The sequence below is a fragment of the Electrona antarctica genome (genome assembly GCF_951216825.1).
Source record: "Electrona antarctica genome assembly, contig: scaffold_158, whole genome shotgun sequence".
Classification (NCBI taxonomy): domain Eukaryota; kingdom Metazoa; phylum Chordata; class Actinopteri; order Myctophiformes; family Myctophidae; genus Electrona; species Electrona antarctica.
Window position 1 is genome coordinate 280,267 of NW_027637821.1, and position 12,262 is coordinate 292,528.

A 12,262-nucleotide genomic window follows, 5' to 3' on the forward strand; every position below is an offset into this window, starting at 1 on the left:
TCATCGTGGAGGGAACATGCACGTCATCGTGGAGGGAACATGCACGTCATCGTGGAGGAAGCATGTACGTCATCGTGGAGGCAACATGTACGTCATCGTGGAGGGAGCATGTACGTCATCGTGGAGGGAACATGCACGTCATCGTGGAGGGAACATGCACGTCATCGTGGAGGGAACATGTACGTCATCGTGAAGGGAACATGCACGTCATCGTGAAGGGAACATGCACGTCATCGTGAAGGGGACATGTACGTCATCGTGAAGGGGACATGTACATCATCGTGAAGGGGACATGTACGTCATCGTGGAGGGAACATCGTGGAGGGAACATGTACGTCATCGTGGATGGAACATGTACGTCATCGTGGAGGGAACATGCGCGTCGTCGTAAATTGAACATGTACGCCATCATGTAGGGAACATGTACGTCATCGTGACGTGGACATGTACGTCATCGTGAAGGGGACATGCACGTCATCATGGAGGGAGCATGTACGTCATCGTGAAGGGAGCATGTACGTCATCGTGTAGGGAACATGCGCGTCATCGTAGAGGGAACATGCACGTCATCGTGGAGGGAACATGCACGTCATCGTAGAGGGAACATGTACGTCATCGTGAAGGGAACATGTACGTCATCGTGGAGGGAACATGCACGTCATCGTGGAGGGAACATGTACGTCATCGTGAAGGGAACATGCACGTCATCGTGAAGGGAACATGCACGTCATCGTGAAGGGAACATGCACGTCATCGTGAAGGGGACATGTACGTCATCGTGAAGGGGACATGTACATCATCGTGAAGGGGACATGTACGTCATCGTGGAGGAAACATGTACGTCATCGTGGAGGGAACATGTACGTCATCGTGGAGGAAACATGTACGTCATTGTGGAGGGAACATGTACGTCATCGTGTAGGGAACATGTACGCCATCGTGTAGGGAACATGGACGTCGTCGTGAAGGGAACATGCCCGTCATCGTGGAGGGAACATGTACGTCATCGTGAAGGGGACATGTACGTTATCGTGAAGGGGACATGTACGCCATCGTGGTGGGAACATGTACGTCATCGTGGAGGGAACATGTACGTCATCGTGGCGGGAACATGTACATCATCGTGGAGGAAACATGTACGTCATCGTGTAGGGAACATGCACGTCGTCGTAGATGGAACATTTACGTCATCATGTAGGGAACATGTACGTCATCGTGGCGGGAACATGCACGTCATCGTGACGGGAACATGTATGTCATCGTGGAGGGGACATGTACGTCATCGTGGAGGAAACATGTACGTCATCGTGGAGGGAACATGCGCGTCGTCGTGAATTGAACATGTACGCCATCGTGTAGGGAACATGTACGTCATCGTGGAGGAAACATGTACGTCATCGTGAATGGAACATGTACATCATCATGTAGGGAACATGTACGTTATCGTGAAGGGGACATGTACGCCATCGTGGCGGGAACATGTACGTCATCGTGGAGGGAACATGTACGTCATCGTGAAGGGGACATGTACGTTATCGTGAAGGGGACATGTACGCCATCGTGGCGGGAACATGTACGTCATCGTGGAGGGAACATGTACGTCATCGTGGCGGAAACATGTACGTCATCGTGGAGGAAACATGAACGTCACCGTGTAGGGAACATGCACGTCGTCGTAGATGGAGCATTTACGTCATCATGTAGGGAACATGTACGTCATCGTGACGGGAACATGTACGTCATCGTGACGGGAACATGTACGTCATCGTGGAGGGAACATGCACGTCGTCGTGAAGGGAACATGCACGTCGTCGTGAAGGGAACATGCACGTCATCGTGGAGGGAACATGTACGTCATCGTGGAGGGAGCATGTACGTCATCATGTATGGAACATGTACGTCATCGTGAAGGGGACATGTACGTTATCGTGGAGTGAACATGTACGTCATCGTGAAGGGAACATGTACGTCATCATGTAGGGAACATGCACGTCATCGTGGAGGAAACATGTACGTCATCGTGGAGGGAGCATGTACGTCATCGTGGAGGGAACATGTACGTCATCGTGGAGGGACCATGTACGTCGTCGCGAATGGAACATGTACGTCATCATGTGGGGGACATGTACGTATGTTCCCGCTACTTTGTGGGAGTGGGTTATGAAAATGTGAAGGGCGTTGTTTCGGCTACTTTGTGGGTGAGGGCTATGCAAATTAGTGGGTGTCGCTTATGCAAATTAGTGGGTGTCGCCACGCCCTTCGTTTGCATACCACTCCCCTTCATTTGCATACCACGCACCTTCATTTGCATACCATGCCCCTTCATGTGCATACCACTCCCCTTCATTTGCATACCACTCCCCTTCATTTGCATACCACGCCCCTTCATTTGCATATTATGCCCTTCATTTGCATACCACTCCCCTTCATTTGCATACCATGCCCCTTCATTTGCATACCACACACCTTTATTTGCATACCACTCCCCTTCATTTGCATACCATGCTCCTTCATTTGCATACCATGGCCCTTCATTTGCATACCATGCCCCTTCATTTGCATACCACGCACCTTCATTTGCATACCATGCCCCTTCATTTGCATATCACGCACCTTCATTTGCATACCACGTACCTTCATTTGCATGCCACGCACCTTCATTTGCATACCACGTACCTTCATTTGCATGCCACGCACCTTCATTTGCATAAACTAATCCCACAAAGTAGCCGGAACCATGCCCCTTCATTTGCATACCACTCCCCTTCATTTGCATACCACTCCCCTTCATTTGCATACCACGCACCTTCATTTGCATACCACGCCCCTTCATTTGCATACCACGCACCTTCATTTGCATACCACGCACCTTCATTTGCATACCACGTACCTTCATTTGCATGCCACGCACCTTCATTTGCATAAGCCAATCCCACAAAGTAGCAGAAACATGCCCTTAATTTGCATACCACTCCCCTTCATTTGCATACCACTCCCCTTCATTTGCATACCATGCTCCTTCATTTGCATACCATGCCCCTTCATTTGCATACCACTCCCCTTCATTTGCATACCATGCCCTTCATTTGCATACCATGCCCCTTTATTTGCATACCACGCACCTTAATTTGCATACCACTCCCCTTCATTTGCATACCATGCCCCTTCATTTGCATACCACTCCCCTTCATTTGCATACCACGCACCTTCATTTGCATAAACTAATCCCACAAAGTAGCCGGAACCATGCCCCTTCATTTGCATACCACTCCCCTTCATTTGCATACCATGCCCCTTCATTTGCATACCACTCCCCTTCATTTGCATACCACTCCCCTTCATTTGCATACCACGCCCCTTCATTTGCATAAGCCGATCCCACAAAGTAGCCGAAACACGCCCTTCATTTGCATACCACTCCCCTTCATTTGCACACCATGCCCCTTCATTTGCATACCACGCCCCTTCATTTGCATACCACTCCCCTTCATTTGCATACCACACCCCTTAATTTGCATAAGCCAATCCCACAAAGTAGCCGGAACCATGCCCCTTTATTTGCGTGTTTGGGTGTGTGTGTCTAGTAGTAGTAGTAGAAGTAATACATACGAGATGATGCCTGATCGTCTGACATCCATATTTGGTTGACTGGATGGCATTGTCCTCACCTGGAGAGAAATGCCCCCGGGAATATATGATTCATCCATCCATTTATTTATTTATTTATTTATTTATTTATTCATTCATTCATTCATTCATTCATTCATTCATTCATTCATTCATTCATTCCCCCCGGAAATAAATAAATAAACAAGGATAATCATCCACACATCATCACATCATCATCATGTCATGTCATAGACTGATTCAGTATTGACCATATTAAGCCAGGTATCACGGCAGACAGCACTAATATAATAAACAAACGTGAACGGAGCACTGCTGCAACATAGTACACGCATATAGTGGCCATACTGGCATACTCACCATAGCCTGGTCAAGGTTTCCCCTTGGTGGACGTGTCATTTCCAACTATTGCCACCGCGAGAGCCCCGGGAGCGCGTCCGGGACGGCGGCCCGGTTCGAACGAGATTCCCCCCGTCCGAAACGGACAAGGGACGGCCGAGATAGGGCCGGGGACCCCCGCGGACCCCCTCCGCGGACCCCCGGCGGACCCCCTCCGCGGACCCCCGGCCCTATGGAGGGGCCGGGATTGATTTATCCTTAGTCCTTAGTCCTTGTCTTGACTTTTGACTTGTTGACTAAAAGGTAAAGTGTGATTTATTTTTGATTTATCTCAGTCCTTTGACTAAAAGGTAAAGTGTGATTTATTTGGATTTATCCTTATTATTGTGAAAGATGTCCCCCAAATGTAAATTATTAATTTATTATTATTATTTTAATAATTATTATAAATGTGCAAAAAATATATATATAATTTATTTTACATGATTTCCTCTGATAAGTCCTAGTAGTAAAAAGTAGTAGTAAGGTTGAAATCGTTTTTTTGCAAGTAGAAATTAATCCGGGTTTTACAGGGTTAGTCATTCATTCATTCATTCATTCATTCCCCCCGGAAATAAATAAATAAGCACGGCTAATCATCCATCCATGTGTGACAATTGTTTGACACACATCATGTCATGTCATGTCTATCTATAGCAAGAGGTGGAATTGACGTCAGATCTTCTACACAAAGCAAAACAAAAGGGAGCAGTGCACCACCCTGTGGCACCAACTGGCACTGCTGACTGTTACAAGTTGACAGAGTGGATTATCTTGGATTACGTCCGCCAACATACATTCCAATGGTACATTTACTTGACCAAAAGGTAAAGAGTGATTTATTTGGATTTATTTATTCTGGATCCTTAGTCCTTGGTCCGAGGTCACGAATCTTGACTTGTCTCGAACCAGCATCCTCTCACACCATCAGCAACTGCCAGAACCACTGAGCCATCGTGGAATACTCTTAACCATGGCTTTGGGGTAATTTTATCTTTTTGTTTTTTTGGAAGGGAAGACAAAAATAAATACAGTCTATTTTACCAACGCAAAGGGTGAAATATTGTCATAATGTACGTTGTGTTTGTTTTGGAAAGGAAAAAGTGTTTTAATGTACTTTTTACTGACGTTAGGGTAGAGTTTGTTTTAACAGTACAGGACTCTCTCTCTCTCACACACACCAGAGACTGGCAGCTGATTGGCTCATTCAGGGTTGCCAGGTTGGTGGCTGTCAGGTTGTCTAATGCCTGCTGCATTGTGTGTGTGTGTGTGTGTGTATGTGAACCAGCTACACTGGCATTTAAACACATTCATATTGTAACTGTTGCCACTATAGGTGATATAGTTTGCTTTATTCCTAAAAGGTACAAGTTCATAATGAAGAAGTTCATAATTAAGTCACCTTTACGTTTAAAACATTATTCCATGTATTTGTGTCAAGTTGTTGTAACGCTTTTATTTTGAAGAGTCAAAGTCATGTTCCGTGTCTCGTTTGGTCTGCTCATGTAAATTGGGTACACAGGTTTTTTGTGTAAGCAATCAAGCAGCTAGCAGCAGCAGGGTGCAGCAGCTCCGTTTGCACTGGTCACACAAAGAGACTAAGTTACAAGAGACTGTCATAAGAAAGGTTATAAGGACCTAAGACTGAAGAGATTCCCTTCTTTGTTATTTGCACGCAGCCAACGAGGTATTCGTTTTACTTTATTTTACTTTGGTAAAATGTTTGCATCTACATGCTGTGCATGTCATGTCGTAGAAGAAGAAGAAATGTTGGAGTTTGGAAGCGCTCGTTTGTATTAAGGGGTCGCGCTGCTGCCTCCTGCATTATGTGCAAATGCGAAACAGATGCATGCAGGGACGTTCAGTGACTTACGACGAGCGCTTCCAAACTCCAGCACTTAGAAAAAGAATCACTTGCACAGAATTTCTTGACAGAAAGTAGCTCATAACATGTCTACGGGGGATTTTTATGAAAAACAAGCTTTGCAGATTGAAAGAGAATAATTCAAGCTTGGACTACAGCTGCAATGTTGGTGAGTTTAACGTCGTTTAAGACAAGGAGATCGCAAACGCAAAATGATGAGTGGGGAGTGAATGGAGGGTATTGCAACTCTAGATTCATCCCATTATAAAAAAATCTAGAGTTGCAAATTGCGGCTATTCAAGGGACTGAAATGAGTTTGCTGCCAAAAACACAACACTGCATGATGTCACCTCAGCCGCGCTGTGTGTCAAGACATTTTATTAGCAACTACACACACCTGTCTGAGGTTGCTTGCCTCCAAAACAATTAAAGGGATTATGACATTAAAAAAAAGTGTTTGTAATTTTTCTTAATTTGTTAAGTTTACTGAGCTCAATTGCACCCAAAAAAACTGAACTTTTAACATGCAGTAGTATGTGCATGGTCTGGGGTTTTCTGGCTCAAACAAGAGCTCAGAGTTTTTTGCGGTTTGTGCTGTCACAGCCTGCAAATCCCATAGATGGCAATGGGATTTGCCAGCAGATGTCACTGTTTTCACAGTTTTGCCTGTTTTCATTGCAGCTCAAAAGGCTTCCAACCCCCAGAGAAAACTCCAGACCATAGAAAATCCACTGAATGTTCAAAGTTCAGGTTTTTTGGGTGTAATTGAGGTCATACAACCTAAAAGAAAAAATATATATATGTTTTTTTTGTTTTCCAGAGCAACCAGAGCCCACATTACTCGTCACGCGCCCCAACGGCACAGAGCTGACGGTTGTGTCCTGCTCGGCGGTGTCCCGTCCCGCTCTGACAGTAACTCTGGAGGTTCCGTGCACACATTTAGGCTCTTCAAGCTACAGCAGCGTCCACTCAGTCAACGCCGACGGTACCGTCACAGTGAGCAGCACTGTCACACTGGACGGCTTCTGTAGCAGCAACGCTACACAGGTCCACTGTGTGGTCACTCTCTCCTCTGGCCTGGTGAAGGAGGTGACCCGTGTAATTTACTCTGACAGACAAGGTGAGAGACAGGGACGTGCACACACAGACATCAAAGGGGGCTTCAGCCCCTGCCCTTTTAACCGTCTGTAAAACAACTGCCCCTCTCCAGACCACGAATGCAGCATTTACTATGGTGAAAGAAATGCGAAATGCCACTCCTTTCCATGCCATACCGGAAGGCGGCATTCAGGACAATTGCTTTTTTCCGAAGTCTCCTGAACTTGGAACGTAGCATTTTGCGTTGAACAAATTTGTTTCGAAATCCATGTCGTACACCGCATCTCCAGTAGCTAAAGATTGCAGGGTTGCGCCCCGAAAATAGCTGATATACAAGCTCTCAACGCATCGCAGTGCGACGCATTGTGAGCTTGTAGATCTGCTATTTTCGCAATTTTTGTCCAAAAGTGCCCTCTTACAGGATTTCAGCCCCTGCCTCTCTAACACTCTCTGCACGTGCCTGGTGAGAGATGGATTTAACGCAGCACTATGTAACTTTCCTCCTCTACCCCGGATTTGAACCCGGTTTCCTGAATGTCGGATCCCACAGCAGTGTTTGCATAGTGCTTAAGACAAAGGGAAATACTGAGAGAACGCACATAAGCATGTCCAATCATATCGACGCTGTACTCGACTATTGTTTTCCCGAGCAAATTACGTAGTATATTTAAATGAGTCTATATCATTACGCCGAAGCGCATTGGTCCTCCCTTTTTGTAATGCTCTTTGCCATGACTTAAACTTATAATAAAGGCTTTTTTCACCTCACTGGAACAGAGTGCCTTGGATCCTCTTCTTTATTTTCATGTTTTAACCTCGCCAACGAGCACCTGCATTCAGTTCAACAAACAAAGGACCACGGCAGCGCTCCCTTCTTCTATTCAACGTATAGTCTATATCATTGATTGATTGATTGAAAATGTTATTCACAGTATACAGAATGGGTGCATTTCAAATGAAAGCACAAGTCAATACAAAAACTGCCACGAGGACGAAACCATGACGTGTTTACATCAGGGTCCTCCACTTTCAATTCATCAGAACATTTAAATACATATATAAGTCTATGAAAAACAGGAAATCATCATCAGTATGGGGGGGGGGGGGGGGGGGGGTCATTGACCTTCATTGATTATGTACAGTAGATAGGTAGATATGTTACTAATTAATTAGTATTATTTTGTTTTGCAGATCTGTATGAGACATGTGAAGCAGATCAGAGAGGTTGCAGTAAGTTATTTTATTTTAATCAAGTGCATGCCTGTTTGATCCATGAGTGTATCATTGTAGGACATATAACTCTCTCATCTTTCCTCACCAGTTATCATGGTTATTTCCATTGGTGTTGCTGTAATCATCACAACCATCGCAGTTGGATTAGTCTTCAGACGTAGAAAAAAAGAAACAAGGTAATAATCAGAATTTTAAGACCTTTAAATGAAATGTAAAAGGGACCATTACTGCATCAAACATAATGAACAAACTATATATAAAAAGTAAAACTGGTCAAACATTGGCCAAATTGTAAAATAACCATTGTGAAAATAACCTCCAACCCCAATGCAAGGCGTTGTGAGCTTGTAGATCGGCTATTTTCACAATATATAATTATGTGGAACTGAGTCAAAGTAAATGTAATGCCTCAACTCCTACAATTCCAACTGCGAGCTTGTCAGGGTTGGAGGTCGACCCCCCCAGTTCAAATATAATTACTTTGGAGGGAACCCGGCCTGAAACGTTTGAGAAACACTGGACCCTGATGAAGAAGACCATGTGGGTTGGACATAAAGTTATTAAATTAAACTTTATTTTGGATTTATTTTTGCCTTTCTGCATCTGAACATGACAGTATAGGCCTACTGACTGTTGTTTAAAGATGGAGTGCCACAATTTTTGTATTCTTCCAGTTTTTCATGTGTCTATGAGGTGACAGTACTTCATTAGACACCCTGGAGTCGTTTTTATGTGCAATGGTGTATTAACTTTGTATTTAGGGTTTCTTCCTGGAGGCTGAACCCTTGACAGTCAAACGGGCCAATGAAATGAACAGTAATATAATGATATCACACTATCAGCCCCTCCCTTAACCCCTCCCCCTTTATCATACAACTACAGCTGTGGGTGCGGCTTCAGTTCAGGTGGATCACCCCCCATCACCACCCACCAGTCAAACCAGGCATACTTAATGAACTGGTGGGCGTGTCCACATAAAAGCATGATTTTAACAAATACTGTACACTTTTTGGAAAAAGTTCTTCCTCCTTATATTAGAAATAATACCTGATGATCATGTTTTAACCTCTCCTGTATAGGTCAACCAATGACGGCGAAATGAAACAGATTCCCCAAGAGTTATAAGACAGTTAAACACCAGACTACTCTGTCCATCTGTCTGTCCATTGGTGTACCTTCTAGGCAATCATGCTCCATTTTGAATGACGACGTGTTCAGCCCGTTTTTCTCCCTCGTTTATTTCTGGGACAAAGACGCCTTTCGTCTCTGACAACATTGAACCCCCAACCCCATGCTATTTGACCGGGAGGTGAATATGAATGCAGTTATACTGGACTTTGTTGTGTTTATGTTATGTGTGATCTCTAGTTCAGCATCAAATTAATATCTCATTCAGAAGTTAGGTCTACTGTCGCTGTGTGTTCATTTCTCTTCTCCCTTTCTCTGCATCTGTGTTTAGCATTAAAGACTGCATTTCACCACTGGAAGAAACTGCAAGTCACTCAATGCTAATAGTAGTATTTGTAGATATAGCAGTAGCACAAGTAAAAATTTGCACTCTATGGACAGAAGAATAACCAAGTCTGTGTGTGTGTGTGTGTGTGACTGGATTGTTGAATTCCTACAATGACCATAATTCAGTCAGACAACTCACGAATAGATTTTGTGTTTACTTTTATTCTTTTTTACAGGTTAATACAGACAGGCAATTCAGTCAAAACAGTTCAGTTTTTTTCCCCTCCCCTGTACCGCACCCCCCTCCCCCCGTCCAGAGACAGCAAACAGATGCAAGGATAGATTATATATGCACAAAATGTATATAGAGAATAGGATAGCACACACATACACAGATAACAAAAAAAATACAAAAAACAAAACAAAACAATAAAGGCACTCACAAATAGATTGAACCAATATTTATTGTAGAATGAGAATGAGAATAGTGTGCATATGATATTTGACTTGGCGTTCGGCTCTACTGCATTTTCTCCCTGCTCGGCGCAATTAAACACCATCATAAAACATTAAGAGCAGGGAGATAGATATACAATAAAACCCCCATGGGGAGCATAAATAACAGAGCCCACTGGTGGTGCTGGTTCTTAAGCTCTGCGCAGCTTAAATTCCGAGTTTTTAGACAGCTGGTGGATGGAAAAGAAGCTCCACCTCCGCAGACTTTTTGCGCGACGGCCAGATTCCCGGGTTTTTTTCATAGTGCCGACACCTCTCCAGAAGTGTAATTTTGAGAAAGAGAGATCTGATGTCGGCCCTCACCCGCAAACATTTCTATCGACTGTGGCAAGGACAATCACGGGCGGGGCCGGACCAGGCTCCAATCACAATATGCTAATAATATATACTAATATAATAATAGTAATAGTAATAGTAGTTGGAAGCTATATTTCACAATGTCACCCAAAAAGAAGGGGCCGCCTCCCAAACCAGTCGAGCAACAGATCACGGAACTCGAGGTTCAGCTGCACACGACAAAGAAGCTGAGGAACTTAGTGCAGCTGGGCCGGGACCGCTCGGCCGATGGCCTGGCCCAGGCCAGGAGGCAGGTCTCCAAGGACGCCCTGAGGACCAAGGAGGCTGAGCTGGAGGAGGCCGAGCTGGACCACAAGGCGCTCATCGACGAGTACAACGTGCGCATCGACCAACTGAATGCCGACCACCAGGCCACCGTCGCCGAGGAGAGGGCACGGTGCGCACGGACCGGCGAGCACATGCAGCGCGAGCACGACGAGCTGGAGACTCAGCTGCGCGGCTGCATCCGGGAGCTGAAGGAGGAGCGCAGGGAGCAGCACCTCGCCTGCGAGGCGCTGGAGAGCGAGCTGCACCGCAAGCACGAGGAGGAGAAGGCCGAGCTGCGGCGGCGGTACGCCGAGCGGGTCCGCGACACGGACGACAGGTACAAGGTGAAGGAGCTGACGCGGGAGCGGCTGCAGGACCTCCGCAGGCGGAGGGAGGTCAGGTGGCAGGAGGAGCAGTTCAACTTCCGCATCTCCCTCCTGCTTGGGGAGTTCCGGGAGATCCGGGCCCAGTACAACATCGTCAAGCACCAGACGGTGCACCAGCTGAAGGAGCAGGTGGACCATCTGCGGGGCGTGGCGAAGCAGCGCGAGGAGAAGATGGCCGAGGTGGTGGAGCAGAACAAGGGGTTCGCGGCAGAGCTCCGCAAGCTGCAGGCCAAGGCGGACGCGGATGACCGCTCGTTCCAGCAGCAGGTGCGCGACTACGAGAACGAGATGGCCAAGATGGCGACGCTGCGCGCGCGCATCCGGGCCAGCGCCAAGGATGCCACAAGGATCGAGGCGGCGCACCAGGAGCTGCTGCAGGTGTACAACGTGGCCAAGGTGGAGAAGGCGGAGCTGGACAAGAAGTACATGCTGGCCCTCCAGGAGATGCAGAAGGTCCTGTGTCTGAGCGGCCCCGTCAAGATGGGAACGGGGAACGCGGCGTCGTCCCCCATCGTATCGCCCCCGGGCATGGTTCAAATGATTGGGGAGGTTTGACCCATAGAGTATAAAGAAGGATAGAGACTGAACTGGCGTGAAGCTTCCCCCCCCCCCCCCCCCCCAGTGGCATTTTGAAGCACCCGGAAGAACCGTCTCAGAACGTCTACTTCCGCATTTGACCACCACATTTTGGTGGTCAAATGCGGAAGTGCAACCGAGCGCTCAATGTTAAAGCCCAGCTGCACGGGGTTTCCCAGTGATGAATTCACGGGTCCGCCTGTAGTCCCTCCTCTTACCACTAGGGCCCAGTGCTTCAACGTTGAAGAGCCTCACTGGGGCCTTGGGTTTGACCGCACACACACACACACACACACACACACACACACCCCTCCTAATTAACAATCGGATCCTCGGACCAAATGAGTTAAAAATAACAGGTCAGGGTTTAAAGTATGTATATATCCTTCCTGTCTGTAATATTAAAAAAATAATATTGCCCATATCCATGCACTGAAGACTGAAGTGGACCATACCATTTCTTAACATTAATATTACTACTACTACTAATAATAAAATTATAATAATGAAAACAATAATAATCACA

General features: G+C 46.2%; 1 protein-coding gene across 1 annotated transcript; it reads left to right on the top strand.

Moving 5' to 3' along the window:
* Nucleotides 1–10,608: 10,608 nt before the first annotated feature.
* On the top strand, nucleotides 10,609–11,715 carry LOC306918638 (dynein regulatory complex subunit 4-like; the record flags this gene model as incomplete). Its single annotated transcript, XM_079531529.1, has 1 exon — nucleotides 10,609–11,715. The coding sequence occupies one exon, from the start codon at nucleotides 10,609–10,611 to the stop codon at nucleotides 11,713–11,715; it is 1,107 nt and encodes a 368-aa protein (XP_079387655.1).
* Nucleotides 11,716–12,262: the final 547 nt, after the last annotated feature.